Source organism: Lepidochelys olivacea (genome assembly GCF_965140295.1).
Source record: "Lepidochelys olivacea isolate rLepOli2 genome assembly, chromosome: 3".
Classification (NCBI taxonomy): Eukaryota; Metazoa; Chordata; order Testudines; family Cheloniidae; genus Lepidochelys; species Lepidochelys olivacea.
This window is the reverse complement of record NC_140413.1, coordinates 157,238,569-157,258,153: the sequence shown is the minus strand read 5'-3', so window position 1 is coordinate 157,258,153 and position 19,585 is coordinate 157,238,569. Positions and strand designations below refer to the sequence as shown.

Below are 19,585 nucleotides of genomic sequence, written 5' to 3'. Positions count from 1 at the left end.
GCTCTGAGTCACAGTTTGGAGCCCCATTGTACTGAAAGCTCTAAAAACACATTGTTAGAGACAGTCCTTGCCCCTGCTTGCAATCTGACAGACCAAGGCTGGGAAGGGAAACAGGCTCACAGTGGGGAAGGGATGTGCCCAACATCACACACCAGGTCAGTGGCAGATTCAGGAGCAGAACTGAGGTTTCCTGATTCCCAGGGCAGTGCCCTCGCCACAAGACCAGGCTGGCCACCACAAGGTAGGTGGCCTGTTAAACAAGAAATACAAAATTTTAAGGATTAGCACCCAAAGGGATGCAGAGAGGAGCTGGGTACAGTAGCAAGGACTCCAGTCATCAGAGTTTGGATTTTCCTGAATGGTCTAGGCTGGTAGTATTTCATGTGTCTGGTCAGGCTCAGATATAGCTTTGCTGCAGTTTTTACAGACTCTTTAGCCACTGGGAAGTCTCCCTCATTGCAGACTTGTGTGGCCAGGCTCAGAGGGTAGCAGAGCAGAGGGAGCAGCATGGATATATAGAGAGAGTGCAGATTGGGATGTAATTTGGATGGTGCTGGAGCGTCCAATGTAGGGCCTGTGCTGGGGCACTGGAGAGTGCAGTGTGGACATGGGCTGGAATGCAGTATGGGTGGCAGCTGGCCTGGGGTACTGAAGAGTGGAGGGTTGTCCAGCATCTTCCTTTCTGGAGACCGACCACTTCATAGCCCCGGCTTGCTTTTCTCACCATGGTAGGCCCTGATCCTGGAGCAGGATGTGTACAGGTGGATCCCATTGACTTTAATGGGGTTCCACATAGGCACAGAGCTCTGCCCCCAAGGATTCAGTTGTAGGATCAGGGCTTTAGGTAGTACAAGTGTGATCACTCGGAGACTCCACATCTTCCACAAGGCATTGTCACGATCAGCTGAAACCTGCAACACCGCATTCCTGCCTTGGCTACAGATCCACTTTCCCACTCCGCGAGTGTAAGCGTTAGTATCCAACTGATGTATTAAACGGAAACATCATACTTCTCGTTTTTTTCCAGGATGTCACGTCAAGCTTTCACAGAGCAATTTTCCTTGCTGTGTATTTGCAATAACACCCCATCGTTTCTGGACTTTGGAGATCAGCGTGGTACAAGGTGGTCCCTGGCCATGTATGTAAACCAGTGGGCTCGAGGACTCACTGCAGGTGGAAGCAACTATCATAACGGTACTGAATGTCCCAGTCTGATCTCCTACCCCATCCCCATTATCTCTCCTCCCTCTCACCAACACACACACACACACACAAAGCCACTCTGATGGCTGGATTGCAAAAGTATTGATTCAAAATTGTTGAGCTTGATGTTTTCCACCCTCGCACTTAACTCCAAACAAAGCAGGCAGAACTGAGGAGGCATCATTGGCCTCTGAGTCAAAACTGATGATTTAAAAACCCTGTACTCTCTTAGATCGAAACTCACTGTCCCTTATATCAGGCCTGCCTGACCCAGGGCGAGGATGGGGCTGGAGAGTCTGAGGTGGTGAGATAGCCAGCCTGCTTTGCAAAGTAATAATATTACAGAACACATATACCTGTGGAATGAATTGACTAGAATCCCAAAGCTCTCTTGTAGTAGGACACTCTGTTGGGTAGATGAGGCCATCAGCTTTGCTGCCTGTGCCCTGATTGTTCAGTTGTGCTGAGCTTCAGGGGTTTTGTTGCTGTTGCACATCTTATTCGTTGTTGTTATTTTAATCTATGAGAGAAGCTTGTGATCAATAAAGGGTTGCTTTTATCTTCAACGTTGTTTCATTATTCAGCAATAGACAGGCTTCAGTCTCCTAGTAACACTGATTACAATTTGTCAATGTACTGTAAAAAAACAGAATGAGGGACTGATAGGCAGGGCTGTGTTAAGAGTCCATGAACATGTCAGTGCGTGTGGCTGGCGGATGGCTGGATGTACTCTATTGGCAGTGGGTAGAAGGAGGCCAGTTTCCATGGGCGTATATTTTGCCATCAACCGTCTAGTATAGTTCATGACTGAACATGCCGTAATGCAAAATACAGCCACTCATCAGCGAACTGTCATCTCTGAAGCCCAAACCAACACAATCAAGTGATTTATTAATACTTAAAGTCTATTCTATATTAAGAGAGAGCTCTCTTCTCAGTCTTGTGTGTCCATCTTGAAAATGCACATCAGCCCAGCTCTCTTTCCTTGAGGCCACTACTTACCACTAACCAAAACCTTGGCTCCATTGTCTGACTGGTCTCCCAAAAGGCCTTTATCTTTAGAGCTGCATCATTGTTACTGACACCATATATTTTTCATGGCAAACAATCGTCCTCTGGGAAAAGGGGAGAATTTTTTGGAACTCCTCCTTTTCATGGTTGTGCAGCTATAACCTCTAAGCCAACAATCCTCTTCTCCATTAGAGTATCCTTGTCTGCGTGGGTTTTAATAGAAACTGCCCTTACTGGCTTGAGAATGGATGGGATTGTAGTTAAGGCCCTGGGTTTGAGACTGAGGTGATCTAGGTTAAATTTCTGACTCTGCCATGGCTTTGTTGGGTGACCACTGGCCAGTTACTTAATCTCTCTGTGCCTCAATTCACCGTCTCTAAACCGGGGATAGTAACACTTCCTTCCTCCTGCACTTGGTCTTTGTCTGGTTCAGTTGTAAGCTCTTTGGAGCAGAGGCCAGCTCTTACTATGTGTATGTATAACAGCTAGCACAATCGGGTCCTGATCTTGGCAAGGGCCTTTAAATGCTATGTACAGCTAATACTACTACTGCTAATCATTTCACAGCAGGTGCATTTTCAAGGAACCCCCAGTACTTTATCCAAGTGGAAGAGCCTGACCTGAAAAAGTATAATGTGGTGGTGTCATTGATGCAAAAACCTGCCAATAATATGCCAAATGCACAAAAATTGTTCACCGGATTTTTGATCTTCAGGGTAAGCAGCATCCACTGGGGAAAGACTAACACTTTCTGGGGGAGTAGGGGTGTTTTGCCTCTGCATAGAGATTAAGGGCTGAACTCTAGCCTCAGAGCTACATGATCAGCTGCCATAAAGCAGAGCTGGTGTGAGTGTGGATAAGGGAAGAGGGAGTGATGAAAAATGGGGGGACTTGCATGAACTGTCAGCTTTGACATTAGATAACAGTACCAAGGAAATGTTTGTCTAATCAGGGGTGTTCGAATAGAGAACAGAGCTTTAGATCAGCTTCATGCTTATTTTATATTTAAAACCTGCATTTCCCCTTTCTTCCTCCCAGGTTGAACCCAAGGTATGTTCATTTTCTTTTCTTTTTCTTTGATTGATCAATAATTACCAGAGCTGGATAGGAGTAGAGAGGAGGGGAATCATCAGAAATTGGATTTTCAATTGAAGTTTTCATAAAAAATAAATCAGAAAAATTTGATCAATTCTAATAATTGTGTATGTTTAGATATTGTTTTCGCTATATCACATATATATTCTCATGTACATATAGTCATATATTTGTATTGCATTCTCCATGACTATCACAGACAACATGAGCATTAACATGCAGGCTTTTGCTGTATTGTTTTCTTTACATTTACTCTGATAGTTTAGCAAACACTTCCTTTTCTCATACTAACATTTTTCAATCTTTCCTTCCCCCTGCTGCACTGACAGTAGATCTCCTTGTCTGCTATGTCACAAGTCCAAACTTTAACAAACTTTATTTTACTTTCATATAGCACTTTTGATTCCAGGAGCATAAAATATAGAAACATATATATACACGCATCACTGAAATGCAGCGTTCTCTGGGAGAGAGAGCAGTTAACAACCACACAGTATCCTGGTGTGGAGATAGAGAATTTTGGCCAAGACCTTCTGGGTAAACCTCTGCTCTTTTAAAAAGTGTCAGAGGACCTTTAATATCCAGAAGGAGCAGAAAAGGCCTTGGCTTTTGAGGTCTTATTTTAACGACCTACTTGCAGTAGGCCTGATTCTCTTGTAAACTGTTATTTTTCTATTGACTTCAGTGGGGGTTCTACTGAATAAAGCAGCATAAGCTAAAAGAGCACCAGGCCCAGTACGCAGAGCAGGACACAATTTATCTGCCTGAGATCACTGAAAGATGGAATTAATCCTGCCAAGATCTGAACACAAGTGTCAAGGGAATCTAGACATTTCAAACATGAAACCTAATTCAAAGAGATGGTTTAGTGGCCTAAGTCTGAAGATGTCAAACATATGCACAATGCTGAAAACTTTTCTAATGTTCCCATCAGGGGACCAGACCCTCAGTTATGCATATTGCCAAAGCTGCATTGTTTTCAGTAGAGCTCTGCCAATTTATACCCATGGAGGATCTGGATATTAGGTGTTTGAGCTATCCCTCAAATTAACCTTAAATCAGGAGGCCAGTCAGTGCATTATTCCATTATATCACTCACAATTCATTTCTGGAACTCCTGTGTTCAGATTTGACTTAAATCACAAGTGAAATCAGTTTGGTGGTCTCAGTATAGTCTCCAGTGGACATTTGCCTATGGCTCAGATCTTACCAGAAATCTAGCTCAAGCATGAATACTGGTACACCTCGGAATTCTGATACAGTGTAGGCCCTTATAATGGGAAGCTCAAGAACTGAAGTGAGGTTGCTACAAGTCATAAGCAAGGGGCTGTAACAGAACTGTGTAAGTCTGTTTGTCTACAAAGGAAGGTTTTACTAGTTATATTGGAATATAATCCCCCATCTGAACACTCTTATACCAGAATAAGTGTGTCTACATTGGGGTTTATACTGCTGTAACTATATTGGTTTAGATTCACTCCTTAGGTTATCCTGAAAAAACTTTCCCACATAGACCAGGCCTAAGAAGTTTACATTGGAGCTGCTGGTACTAGGTCTGACTATAGCATGTACTAAAGTTCACCAAGTTCACTCCCAGAACAGCAATATCATTATTAATCTCTCACAGTGTATTGAGACCCATCATATCATCACTCTGAAGCAGAACGGATGTTATGTGTTGGCAGGATAACGGAAGTGCTGTGCAGGGTATATATAGACAGACACGGAGGGTTGATGTTATGTGATAGTTAGGTAAATATTTAGGGTCGGATTCTGATGTCACACCAGTTTTACCTTCAGTGACGTAAATGGGAGTTACTTCCACTTTCCACTAGCAGGAGCTCAGAATAAGACCCAGATGCCAAATGACACCTCCATTGATTTCAGCTTACGCCAATTGTGGATCTGCCTTGCAGTCCAGACAGCTCCCATGTCCTCTATAACATGGCTTGGACAAGCACTCATTTCGCAGCAAGCTGGGGTGTAAATCTACCTCTCACTAGCCTGCCCCGTAACTAACTGTCCATGCGGACCATGGAATCACACACTGGACATTTCCTTGTGCACATTCACCTACTCCCATTTCAAAGCGGGGTAGATCAAAGTGCACCAGGGAACTTTTAGTGTATGGTAGCAGAGTCCAGGCAGATTGTTAGTGCACAGCAAGCCAGTGCTGTGTAGATTTACACACCAGCTTGTTGTGCTCTAACGGCTTGTCTAGACAAGCCCACAGTCTTTCCCCCTCCCCCAAGATAGCAGATTTATACTATTTTCTCCCAAAGGCATGGCTCATAAATAACTGTGTCACACTGTATAGCCATTCTAAATGGAATTTATACACTCCAATGTATTTGAGGGAATTTGTTTAGTAAGGATTTTTATTACGCTATCTTTACATGTCATCACAGTAACAGCTGTTACATTATATTTATTGTTTCATCTCCGCAAAAGTATTGGAATAACCAAAGAAAGATCAGGATACATTATTTCCTTATGAGAATTGATGCCAGGATTGCACTGCTGCTAAAGACACTGTCTTCTGGATGAAATGTTTAACTGGGGCTCTGAGCACTCATGTACATGACATACGCCAAGGAAATTTTCACCGGAATTAGGGTATTCACCCCACTCTCTTGGCACATTCCAGATCAACTAACTACACTCCACCCACCTAAAATCCCCCCAGTTCTTTTTCACTTCCCTAACTGTTGTGTAGTGCTGCTGTGCACTATTAACTGCCGTCCGTGTTCCACCCCAGAGATGATTGCATTGCAGTGGTGAGTGAAGTGATTCCCATATATGCAGGATTGAATATGAAAAGCTATTTCAGACTTTTGTGGATGAAAGGGGCTGTGGGAATAGAGGACTGCCATGGTACAATTAATAATTTCCTTCAGTTCCAGGGCCTGAAGGACAGATTGCCAGTTGCATTTTTCTCTCAGTATAAATCCAAAGTTCTGAAGTACGGTTTCAATGTGTCGACCCGTGATGTCACCAATTACTTTTTCTTGAGCCCCGGGACCTATGTTGTTGTTCCAGCCACCTCAGAAGAAGGCCAAGAGGCTGAATTCCTCCTACGAATCTTCCTGAGGATCCAAGACAACCATGAGTAAGATCATTATACTTATTTCCAGCTTCCAGGGTTGTCTCTGAACATCTAAGACATGGGTCATTAATGTGGTGTTTTATGTGAATGTTTTGTGGAAGCTTGTTGCAAAGAGAGAGGTCAGTGACAGGAGTGTATTGGCAGGAACGCTAGGAGTTTAGGCTGGGCCCACAGATGGGTACACAGGAATTGCCATAGCTGAACAGAGGAAGGGTTTATTTAGGAGCATCTCAGTAATGACTCCAGAACAGAGTATCCCCAATAGAGCACCATACTGTATGCCGGTGGGAGACTTCCCTCCAGCTTGGGATGGACACCTGCTCTAAGAAAGGAGGGCTGATGGCTTGTATTAGTAGTTCTTTAATATTTATACTGCTGTTGCACCAACGGGCCCCAGTCAGGGTCAGGTCCCCATTGCATGAAGTGTATGCAAAGACAGGGTGCCTCGCCCAAGGAGTTTACAATCCAGGTGCCTGATGTCTGATCCATGTGGGCGGACTCACTGCATAGATCCATTAATTTCAACGGGACTCCACACAGATGTACGGATCCACCCACAAGGATAATATTGTAGATTTGGGGACACCGGGTGGAAGTTTTATCCTAGTCAGCATAAATGCAGATGTTTTCATAGAAATGGCTAGTCTTCATAAAAAAAAAAATCTAAGCCACAGCATTCACACTTGACAAAGTTGCCTTAGATAATATTGCACAGTGGCATTGCCTTGTTATTTGCAATCTGCCCTATAGTGGGGTTCCACAGCTTTTACACAACATGGACCATGTCTTAATTAATGAGATTGTCTTGTGGACACATCCTCTCTCATTTGTCATTTGCAAAACATCCCCAAGCCAGCTACAGCAATTGCTTCTTTCTGGAACAGAAACATGAGGGAAGCTATCACTAGGCTACCTGGACTTCACTGGGACTGTTCATGTGAGTAACTGCCCATCCCTGTGAGTAAGGGAATCACAGTCTGGGTCAATGTGTTTTGAACTTCTTCCAGTGAGCAGGATTCTGCCACTCTTACTCATATTCAGTAGTAACGTCTTCCACACACAGTCTCATTCAAATCCTGGGAGTACAGTAGTAATAATACCTAGCTCTTATATAGCACTTTCCAGCAGGAGCTCTCAAAGTGCTTCACAATCTTTATCCTCGCAACGCCCCTGCAAGGTAGGGCTATTATCCCCTTGCTATTATCCTCATGTTACATGGGAAACTAAGGCACAAGGAGGCTGAGTCACTTGCCCACAGGAACTTTGTGGCAGAGGAGGAGGTTGCACCCAGGTCTTCTGTGTCCTTGGCTAGTACCCTAACCCCTGGGCCATTCTTCCTCTATCTGAGTAGTAAGTTAGTACTCATGGACAGTAAGGGTAGCAGCTGGAAAAGTGGAGGAGCAGCTATTATCATTTGACCAGGTAGCTCATCCTAGGGGCAACTGGAACCCCAGTCTGGGAACTACTGCCCTATAACAAGCATATGGTTTCATAGGGAATACTGCAAAGCCTGAGGTGAGCTTGTTTCTTCATCTAAGGCAAAACTGGAATGTTAGGAGTTGCAACTGTATTTGCCTCAGTAACATCCTGTAGCAGTGAGGTCCACAGGTTAATTTTATGTTGGCCATAAATGTGTGCTCTGGTTTAAATTTGCCTTTAAATGTCCTCAGGTATCCTCTTGCCTTTAATTAATGTTCATCTTGTGTTCATGTGCTATAGGAAAATTAGAGACATTTCATAATGTTAGAGCTCGAGTTAAGGTAACCAGGAGCTTTTGCTCATGTAAGAGCTGACTGAAGAGATGGACCCCCTCATGCCTCCCGGTGGTGAAAGCGCTGCCAAACTAGTCCTGCAGTTGCACACACAGCCCTGGATTCTCCTCTCCCCTACAGTGGTGTAAATCAAGAGTGATTGCAGAGAAGTCAGTGGACTTTGAAAAAGTTTGAAACCAGTGTGAGCAGAGAATCAGGCCCACTGTGCTTACTAATGCAGCAGGGATGATTAGACAAAGTTTGAAGGCGTGATTCTGAACCAAAACACCTGAAAAGTGTCAGCACAATCACAGGGTGTTTGGGATTCACAAGCATTCTTAGAGCTCTCTCTCTCTCTGCAAATAAATTCTAGAAGGCTGTCTTTTTCTGATGTGACTCTTGTGGTGTTTTTAGGGACCTGAAAAGCAGGCTCAGCCCAGTGATACCAAAGGTAGGAACATGTGAAAAATGACTTTGATGCTGGAGGTGTGTGAATCAACATTATGGATGTCCTGGCACCAGCCACTAACCAGTCTCTTTGCTGCAACCCTACTCTCCTCTGCCCACCCCACCCTGCCTGTTGCCTTCTCTTCTGCCACCTGCCTCACATCAGAAAATATCATATGGCTTCTATATAAATCCATGGTACACCCATATCTTGAATACTGCATGCAGATGTGGTGACCCCATCTCAAAAAAGATATATTGGAATTGCAAAAGGTTCAGTAAAGGGCAACAAAAATGATTAGGGGTATGGAACGACTTTCATATGAGGAGAGATTAATAAGACTAGGTCTTTTCAGCTTGGAAAAGAGACAACTATGGGGAGATATGACAGAGGTCTATAAAATCATTGACTGATGTGGAGAAGGTAAATAAGGAAGTGCTATTTACTCCTCCTCATAACACAAGAACTAGGGGTCACCAAATGAAATTAATAGGCAGCAGACTTAAAACAAACAAAAGGAAGTATTTTTTTCACACAATGCACAGTCAACCTGTGGAACTCCTTGCCATAGGATGTTGTGAAGGCCAAGACTATAACAGGGTTCAAAAAGGAACTAGATAAGTTCATGGAGGATAGGTCCATCAATGGCTATTAGCCAAGATGGACAAGGATGATTTCCCAACCTCTGTTTGCCAGAAGCAGGGAATGGGCGACCTGATTATTACCTGTTCTGTTCATTCCCTCTGGGACACCTGGCATTGGCCGCTGTCGGAAGACAGGATATTGGGCTAGATGGACCGTTGATCTGACCCAGTATGGCTGTTCTTATGTCTCTGGGCACAGCTCTGCCACCTTTGTACTGAGCTATGAGAGGGAGTACTCACAGAATAAGTAATCTATCCATGTGAGGGGCAGTTTCAGAATCAGGTCCTTAATCTTTAATTTGTGTTTTTCAGATGCATTTTCATCAAGTAAATCGCTGTCAGCAGTAGAGCTGAGTTAAATTTTAGGATCTCCTGAAACTATTTCTGAATTCCAATCAAATTCAATAACTAGTTTTGAACAACAAAGGGGAGGGAAGATGGAAAAAGTCGAAATGGTGCAGCTTTCCATTTTGAATTGATGATTCATTTTGAAATGTAGCTAGATTTAATTTTTGTAAAAACCACATGAAAAGTAAATGTAACCTGTCATTTGACAAGAAACAAAATTTCTGTGTTTTCATTTCAGTGAGAAAAAACAAAATATTTCCACAACAATTTTTCGTCTGATTCATTTTAGTTGGGCCACCAAACTCAATAATCACTCATTCGCTCCACCCTAGACAGTAGCACTATCACATTCCCCAGCATGGCATTCTCTCCCCTTTCCACACAGGGATTTGTCCATCTAATATAAGGCAGGGATCTGCGGAAAGCTGATTGTCAGACTGGGTGATCCAATTGGTCTTTGCAAGAGTCTAGACCTGATTCTGAATTATCTGGTTTGTAGCAGTGTAACCCCATAGAAGTCAATGGAATTACACTTCTTAAACTAGCAGGAGCTCAGAATCAGGCCCAGATAATTACAGCCCAGGTACAGTACAATTGTCATTCCAGCTGCAGAATTCTCTCTCTCTGCACTATGGTGCATTCTACAGTACAGTCCTCTTCTACTTTGGAGCTTGGGCTGCACCTGATTCTGCTCTCTCACAGTAGTGTAAACCAGGAGTGACTCCTTTGAAGTTAATGGTGTAAGTGAGAGACTCAAGCCCTTTCTAGTCATTAATTTTCCAGTCAGCTATTAAGCTCTGTTATGGAGAGAGAAACCTATTGTTTATGCTATTATCCAGTTACACTAACAACCTTTCACTTTCCTTAAATAATATCACTAACCAACAACCTGTATTTTGCCATATGCAAGTACAGTACCCAATCCTGCAAACTTCACCCAGGTGGGTGGTCCTTAGTAATTCCGTTGGAGTCAGAGGCTACATGTGTGTTAGGATTAGGCCCTAAAGTATTAATTCACTGCTGTCTAGGCAATCTTCCTCTCAAGCAGCTCCCATCACTTCTCCACTCCTCTTCTTGAATTTCTGCACTGGCTTCCCCCTTTCTTCCACTTCCAAAGCTCTCTACAACTCTATCCCTGCCTATGGGCCAGCTGTTAACATGGTCTAAAATGGCGGCAAGCCATTGACTTCAGTATAGTGACATCAGTTTGCACCAGGTGACAAACTGGCCCTGATTACCTCCCATTTCCTGTACGCCACCTAAAATTCTCTCCTCCTGACACCTCCATTTACTTACTTTTTAGTTTCACGCGGTTCCCTATGCTGAGAACATCCTACCGCTTAAGAGAGGCCAAGCTCACCCCCTCTTCTTCAAATCCTTTCTGAATTTCCCCCCCCCCCAAAAAAAATAAAAAATCCCTCATTCTACAAAGTTATAAAACATCCACACACCACTTCCTGCCTGATCACTATTGTCTCTCTTCTTGTCTTTAGACTGCAGGGTCTCTGAGGCAGCCCTGTGTGCTTTGTTGTACAGACCTTGTCCATTCTAAAGTGCTGCACGCAGCTACAGAGCTATGTGGATAATAGGGTTCTGGGTCTGGCTCCCCTGGCTTTTGTCACTAATTTGCATATGTACATGTTTTGCTGTGATCCAGGACATACCCAACCAGAGTCAAGACAACTCCTCTGAAAACATCTTCCTCAGATATGCTAAACAGGTACCCTGAATACAGCCGATTATAAAAAAGACAGGTGGAGTTGAAAAAGAAAAACCTCCCATCTTGCTATCACTCCATGTAGAAATATGTTTTTGGAAATGTGGGCTTAGCATTCCTTAAGTGGATACCTTCAAAACAGCATTGATTTGGCTGCCAGAATCCACAGAAAAGTAGGAGAGATAGCTGGAATGGAATGGACGGCTCACCATATTAGGGGATGATTGTTTGGGGTTTATTTAAACAAGCAATTAGAAATAATCCTTGGATATTTTTTCCCTCTGATCAGAATGGTTTCCAGCTTGCACTTGCTGCATTTGGAAAGCAGATATCAGTCAGCGTTTGAGTAATTGATTCCAGCTCTCTCTGAGCCAAGCTGTGTGTGTTCACAGGAGATGCTCTTAATGGTTTAATAAACTGTTATAAAAGAACTCCTTGACTTAGTCAAGAGAAAAATCACTGCCAAAAGCCTTTACACAATAGACCTCTCACAGTTAATAGTTATATCAATGCATAAAGGTGAAAAATGACACAGTCTGTCACACAGAATGCCCTAGATGGGCCTTGGGGAGCGCTAGGGGCAGGGCAGTAAAATTTTACATGACTCAGGCAGCTGAGAGCTACAGCATCAGTGTAGAGCAGGAGTCAAGGATCTGATTCTGAGCTCACACCAGATTTGCAGCTGTGTGACTCGACTGCCATGAGTGGAGTTACTCCTGATTCACAATGGTGTAAGCAAGTGAAGAATAAGGAAAGGGTGTGGGCGGGTAAGGAAGCCTGGTGCTTATAAACTCGTGTGCTTTGTTCTGCATTAGGGTTCAGACATCAATGCCTCGCAGCTGCAAAGGCTCCTCAATGAAGTGTTCCTGGAAGGTAAAGCTCTTTATGATCCAGTTAATGGTGTTTTCCTACCCTGGATCTAGTATGATCTAGATGGAGCCATAGATGTAACCCTGATGGTCCCAGGAAAATGCTCAGTAGGATTGGTAGGCCTCTGATGAACTGAAAAACCTCTCTGGGGTTCCCTTTATGCTCAATTTTTATTAAAAAAATAATGTTTGCACAGCTCCAATCCAGCTCGGCACTTAGCCTTTCCTAGCACATTGCTGTCCGCATGCTCAGAGCGGCTGCTGCAGCTTAAGCTGCTGAGCTTTGGCATGCCCCTGTGCCTATGCGCGCTCTCTTGTGGGACCAGCAGCACCTCTCCTTTTCCAGTCCTGGGTCCCCACATAGCCCTTCCTCCTGACCTGCGGAGTGCCTTGCCGATCCAGGACTAGATCACCACACAGCTCTGCTTAGGCCCCCTCCATGATCTGCAGCATACCTGCTTTTTTATGGGATCCAGTCACAGGTCCTCACACTGCTCCCACTCCTTACCTCTCACACAGCTCTGCCATGTCATCTCCATGCCCCCCTGCAACACTCCCTGGTGGAAGTCTAGTCCTGGCCTGCACCACTCCCCCTACCTCTCAGATATGGGATACAGCATGTGACAGAGACCAAAAAGGAGGGGTAAAACAACAGTAGAGGAGAGAGATCACCAAATTTCTATGGGACCTAGTTACCTTTCAGTCACTGCTGAATGACATCCCTCAGAAGGGGTTCATTTGAGACATCTCTCTCTCTCACACACACACACCCCTTCTCCCCCTCCCCCCCCCAGCTTCTCCAACACACCTCAGGCCCGACTGGCAGCATCCCGTGCCCGGTCCTGGGGGTCCTTTAGTGATATGAACCACTCGGGACAAGACTAAGATCGACCTACCTGTCCTAACAGTGACCAGGTTGGAGCCCCACTCTCTGGAGGTAGAGACTTAACCCAGGGTGTCTTTTGTTCTTTGTCTTATCAGTTTTGTTTTGTCAATTCTTATAGATCAAATGGCCAGCCTGGGCGGAGGATTCTGCTTTGAGTCATGCAGAGGCATTTTAGCTCTGATGGATGTATCCTTTCAGCAAAGGCAAAAAACTTCCCCTCAGTGCAGCCCATCCTTTCCTTCAGTTGTGGCTCAGCTGTTCCCCCTGGAACAACCTGCAAATAAATATTGGCCACAAGCATCAAATAATTTTCCCGCAATGTATGCAGGGCTTTACTATGCACCCTCTCGCTGGGGCTTGGGATCTGCTGTCAGGAGCTCGCTGGGTGCTGTAGGCCCTTCCCTAGTTACTTTAAAACCTATTCTATTAATTACATAGTCCTCATCTTCCAAACTCTCCAGGCACTATGGTTAACAAGCCTTGGCCCCAGTCCTGGACACGTCACAGCTTCTAAAGGACTAGGTTGGGATTCACTAAGATCCACTGTATAGCTCAACCTAACACTACTTCTTCCCATCCTTCCTCTAAGGCTGCCAAGCTTGGCTTGCCTGTGAACTGGAACGCCAAGCCTGCTGCTCTAAGTTTATGTCAAGACCAATGAAGCTATGATTGTCTTTCCCCTGACATCAGCCAGGGCTGCAGTGGCCAGCAGCAATGTGTCACTGCTGAATCACAGGCGAACGCCTGGCAAACTATTCATCCTTTGGTATACCTCTTCTAGTTAGATGGATGGCATAGTCTTCCAACTGTTAACAAGACAACAGTGGAAATGCATTGCTGGCCATTGTAAAACAAGAGAGCTCCTTGATGAAAACATAAATTTTCCCCGCTGTACGCTCTCATGCTGTCCTTTTGTTCCGGGCCCTCAAATAACTTCGAGACAGTGCCAGACCATTACAGATTGCAGCAAATGAATAAAAATGACCTGCAGCCAGTTGCTTTCTTTCCAGCATTCCTGTTACTGCACCCTCGACAGGCACGGAATGCAGGACGCATGGAGGGTGCTGACACAGCCACTTTTCCCACCCACTTACTCCCGCACCCCCCATTCCATGTTTATTCCAGATGGATTTTTTTCATTCACTACATTGCTACCCACTCCCTATACAGTGTAACCTATACGGGCCCTTAAAGACTGGAGCAGCCTCTTTCAGCCAAGTTTGAGGGCAGCACCACCCACTTACTCTTTAAGGGGGCTTTGCGTTCTCATGGCTTCGGCAGCCCTGAGAGAGGCAGGGGCCAGAGGCAGTCTCACTGCAGGGAACAGAGCAGTGCAGGAGGACTCGCAGGGTCAGACAGTGCACCTCCTTCATGGAACTGCGGAGTGTGTGGAACCCACACACCTTGTGGGTGTGGTGTTCTGTCCCATCTAGTGGCACAGAGAGAGGGAGGTTGATTGATGAGTCTGCTCTACAGCCTTTGCTAAGAGCCAGTTGGCTTTTAGCTCATGTGGTAGAGGCTCATGCACTACGCTCCAGCAGCCCCAGGTTTGAGCCTGCCGCCGACCGGGGGGGGGCGCTGTCAGCCTTGCATGTAAATGCCTTGTGCCAGTGTAGGAGCAGGTGCAATATAGGGTAGATCCATGTGGCTCTTGGGGGCTAATACCATGAATGGGGCTATGACAAGTCTCCACCTTATGCTGAGGAGGCTCTATCCTCCCCTCCCAGCTCAAGCCTGCGAATGACTGCAAGGCTGCTCCCCACTCCAGTATGTTCAGAGAAGGCAAAGGGAGGCGTACCTGGCTTAGCTTTAATCTAGCTGTTGTTACCTATGCTAACAGTGCAGCTGTGGCAGCATGGGCTAGCAACCTAAGTACCTACATTTGCAGTTATCTGTGCAACAATCAAGTTCAGTAGCAGTGTCGACATACCCAGAATCTAGCTACAGGTAATGCCCGGTGGGCCCCAACCACCAGTGAGGAGGTTGGGGATTTAGACCACAGCACCTTTTACTCCTCCCCAAAGGTGGCTGCATTTCCATGGGGCCATGCATACATTGGATTTATAGCCTCATGATCCGTTGCTGTGAAAGGCACTATATAACTTTGCTGCTTAATGGCCCTCAGCTACATTTACAATTTGTCACGTTTATTTTGTGCCTTCTATAGCTTCTCACACTGCTGCTCAGAGCAAGGAATACCTTAGCCTTCCCCAGCTTAAAGCCTGACATTCCAACCTTCGTGGCAGCAGGATTCCTTTAGCAGGGCTCTTTTCACATGGGGCGGGGGGGCTTCCTGTATCCTGATCCTAGAAAACCCAAGATTAGCTGCCATTGAACATTTAAGCCTTAACCACAGATGCAGCTCAAATCTAATGGAAGACTCTCCCTGCAAGAATTTAAGCACCTCTGGAAATACCTTGCTAAGTACAAGGTATATGTGAGCTGTCAGTAACCCGTTTGCTCACCTAGTGCTGCATTTTTAATCAAGGGGATGCAGACACTATGAAATTAAAATAGTGTGGGGGAAAGACCGCAACAAAGGCTCTGAAGCTTAATAGATAAAGCATCTGCCTTATAATTCAAAAGTAGGGAGCTCAAATATTGGATTGAGAGGCCTCCGTCAAACATTCTGAAGGGTAAGAACAGGTCTGCCAAGGACTAAGTGCTCTGCCTGTATGGCAGATCCTGAGGAATAGGTTAGAGAAGGTGTTGGGTTCCCAGTCCTGCACTTACATACACAGGAGTAATTCTACAGGTCAGTGGGACTGTGGTGGTTCATATGCAGTGGCAAGATGGTGAGTATCCCTGAAGAGTACAAGCACTTAGACTGGATTACCTATTATCCACCATATGTTTCTGTAAAAGGCTATTGCCATATTTCATGGCGGCCAGTCAAATTGCACAGGATAATGCAAACAATGGAAAGTCCATGCTCCCTGGCCAATACAGACTTTGGTTTTCCACTATCTTCTCTAAACAATGCCAATACAGTAACAGGGCTCCTTCCCCCCCCCGGCCTCACCTTCTTTAAGAGACTCTAGGACAGAGTAAGGGACCACAGAATTAGGAAAGACATTCTGGTACAGTCAATGTTCCTTGGTTTAAATTTCACCTATTACGCCCCCTTAAATTTGTTTGGGCTATCCTGAACAACTGTTCTCCATGCTTGTTTTTTACATCCTACCAACGTTTGGTGATGGTTAGTATCTCACAAGATGGTTTTTGGCCAAGCTAAACATACTAGGCCAGATCCTTATCTGTTGTATAAGTGGGCGTAGCCCTATTCAAGCTGATGGAGCTGAGTACATAACCTATTGTATTTAGAATATGGAGTGTACAGAAGGATGTCACCCCACCTAGTGCCATAAAAATGAGGTCTGCAACTATTCTTTTAGATGAGTCATTATTGATGGGCTCTTTGTGTTGTTGACAGAGTCATGGAGATGCAAGCTTTGGTTTGAACAAATAAAACAGTGCAAGGGAAGTACATGAAAGGCCACACCTATATAAACATTCAGACGTGTTTACCCAGCAGTTCCACCTCAATGCCTTTGTTGGCAGGGGGATATCCCAAGGTGATCACTGCTCCCCTCTGTCTTCTTTCTCCCCTTGTCTCAGTGCACTAGGCCAGGCCAATGCTCTGAAGGAGCATTAACATCAATCCCTCGCTGCCCCCCATCAGTAAGCCCCCTCAGTCCAGGAGCAAGGATCACCCCGCTTTCCAGATTTCTGGAAAGTTGTCTTTTTTATTCTAGTGCCCCTATCAGATGTTGCATTGAGTTTCCACTAAGCTAATTCATTAAGGAGAAAGTGAAATGCATTGGCAAGTGGCCAGTGTGCTAGGTCATAGCACAAGTTTGGGCCACGGACGTTGGCTTAAAAGAAAGAAGCTGAATTCTGTCAAAACGGTTTCCAGGATATTTTCAGGAGGGAAGAGGGAACCGGTTCTGGATTCCTGGACGTCTCAGATTTGAGGAATGCAGTACAGAGAGCAGGTATGGTCAGCTGTGCTGTGAAGAGAGGGGTAGAAAGATGAGGGTGGAAGGATTGTATGGAAGATCTAGTGAGATCCTGCTCCTGGCATAATCTGCGAGTAATGCATCTCACAAAGACAAAACTGTCACTGTCCATTCCCCGTGTAACCAATCCAAAGAGAATGTTTCAGGAAGAAGCCATTTCCCCTGCTGAGTGGTCCTGCAGCACAGGAATAAATTGGAGCATTATTGAGATGGTGCTGATGATGAATATTTGCCAAGTGGCAGAAAGGCCAATAAGGCTCAGCAAAGAGGCCAAAGAAAGCATGAAGTTCCATCTCACCCCTGGAGGTGCTCTCTCTTGATCAGGGGACAGGAGCAAGGCAGTTTGAACAGCCACTGTCCTGCTAGTTCATTCAGTCTCTCTCCAGGGCTCTGACTGATTATATAGGAGAAAGCTGCATTGAAAGACCTTTTATTTAGTTTGCACTGACCTCTGTTGGCTAGACTAGTGCTGCAATTTTAAGCAAGCAAGCCGGTTTCTGTTGCATGATTGAATTTGTCTAGTTCTATCTGGTTACATTTTGTATATGCGATAGGATATCCCAGAGGAAGCTCCTGTCCAACAAATCTGCATTAGAGATTCTTCCATTTAGCTAAATGGCCATTTAAGTTGCATTAGCCAATAGAATATAAATTTTTCCCCTATGGGGATCTCTAGTCAAAACGTAATCAATGGAAGCCACAAAGTTGGTGGACTTTTTTTCAGGCGGAAGATATAACATGGTCTCTAGAGACTGAAATTCCTGATATGTCATCAGGGTGTAGCAAGAAGCTCTGAGTTCAGGGATCTGAAATGTATCACTGTTGTAATAAAGGCACTACGGTATAAAATATGGAGTAAGATTGCACACATGCAGATACTGAAGGGATAAACAAGGAATATTAAAAAATTGGCAAATTCAGCACATTGTGCCCTCTAAGCAGTTTTTGAAAGGGAGACACACTCTGGTTCCCCAGCACCTTGCTTCCTCCCACATCATACTGCACAGGCCAGATTCTTCTCCCCAAGAGCCTGCCTCCCTCGTCCCATGCATGGGTTTTTCTTAGCAGGGGATGGGGAGGAGTAGGAGGAGAATAATCAGACCCAGTATTAGCATATCAGTGCCTAATTAACCCCAAGAATGCTGCTAAATATAGGCCCCAATTAAGCATGTGTTGAAACATTTTGCTGGAGTCCATCAGTAGTCAGCAAAGCAGGAGCTTATCCTAAACATTAAGGCCTCAGTTAAGGATAATAAGCCAGATCCTCAACTGGTTTAAATCTGCACAGCTCCATTGGCTTCAGTGCTGTTCTACACCAGATGAGGAACTGGCCCCATCTGTTCATAAGCATCAACCTGATGATGTGCTTGGGATGCTCAGTGATATAACGGAATAATTTCCAACCACTTAAAATGAAAAGCCACCCTCTTAAAGCTTTAACAAACCCAGCCAAAGGGATCTGAGCACAAGGGCAAAGAAAGGGCAGGGGGTAGGTCAACCCTTCTAGGGCCAACAAGTGAATACACTCATGCATGCCTTTGCAATTAAAAGGGTAGGGGTATTTTTGAAGAATGGGGAGATGTTGACAGAGATGGATTTCAGGGGCAAGTACATGCCATACCCCAGAACTGCCCACACCAAACTCCTGACCACTTACAAGTTTAAGATGGGATGGTGGGATCCTTAGACAGTGCCTGGAAGTCTTGAGGGCAGATTTCAACAAGTCTGGACTCAAGGAGATCCTGAGCGTAGCCAGGTTCTACGCGTTTAAGGCTATAGTCAGTGCTCTCTTTACATGTCCACGGCCCGCGATGGATTAACAAAGGGGAATGGGATTAGTTGCTTTACTACTGTGATTCTTGCTCACACGTACGAAGTGAAAGTGATCTCCAGACTTGAGGCTGGGAAGGAATTTTGACTGGATTTTATTTGTGAGGGCCCTCAAGGAGGCATTAAGCAGGGATGGGTCACCTGGTAGGTGTACAAACTGGACATACATAGCAGCCTCCGTTCCCTGCCATTTCAGAGGATGGCTGGACCTTGTTTCTTCCTGTTGCTATCATGTTCGCTGCCCTTTCTACCTCTTGCTCATAGGCCTGGCTGTCGATGACCAGCTCCTCCATCTGATGGCTCTGAGGTACAGCGATTCCTCCATGAGAATCTGTTTCCCCGATTTTGTGTGCTGCATGATCCGTCTCAAAACCATGGCAAGTAAGTCATGCTCCTGGCTAGCTAGAGTCCTGTGAGGGTCTCGGAACATGGAAAATACGGGCTTACACTGCATCAACCACTTATCACAATATCCTTAGCACTACAGGGTAAGGCAGTACAGCCTAATGGCACTGGCTGCCTGCCAGCATAGGGAATTCATTGTCCTTGCTGAGAACCAGGGAAAGATGCCTATCTATAGGGAATAGTTTAGAAAGAATGAACCTGCTACAATGCAGGAACTGGGCTAGGTCAGTGTCCCTCTGCCTTTGGGGACTTG

At 45.1% G+C, this 19,585-nt stretch overlaps 1 protein-coding gene across 1 annotated transcript in view; it reads left to right on the top strand.

Moving 5' to 3' along the window:
• Nucleotides 1-15,530, top strand: part of CAPN13 (calpain 13) — a gene marked incomplete at both ends in the record, with an annotated part of 55,786 nt that extends 40,256 nt beyond the window's left edge. Inside the window, 8 exons of the mRNA XM_084624943.1 lie at nucleotides 1,028-1,194; nucleotides 2,782-2,930; nucleotides 6,207-6,418; nucleotides 8,581-8,617; nucleotides 11,264-11,326; nucleotides 12,139-12,196; nucleotides 13,197-13,264; nucleotides 15,441-15,530. Coding sequence (XP_084481069.1) covers nucleotides 1,028-1,194; nucleotides 2,782-2,930; nucleotides 6,207-6,418; nucleotides 8,581-8,617; nucleotides 11,264-11,326; nucleotides 12,139-12,196; nucleotides 13,197-13,264; nucleotides 15,441-15,530 — 844 coding nt within the window. The remainder of the gene's footprint in view (nucleotides 1-1,027; nucleotides 1,195-2,781; nucleotides 2,931-6,206; nucleotides 6,419-8,580; nucleotides 8,618-11,263; nucleotides 11,327-12,138; nucleotides 12,197-13,196; nucleotides 13,265-15,440) is intronic.
• Nucleotides 15,531-19,585: the final 4,055 nt, after the last annotated feature.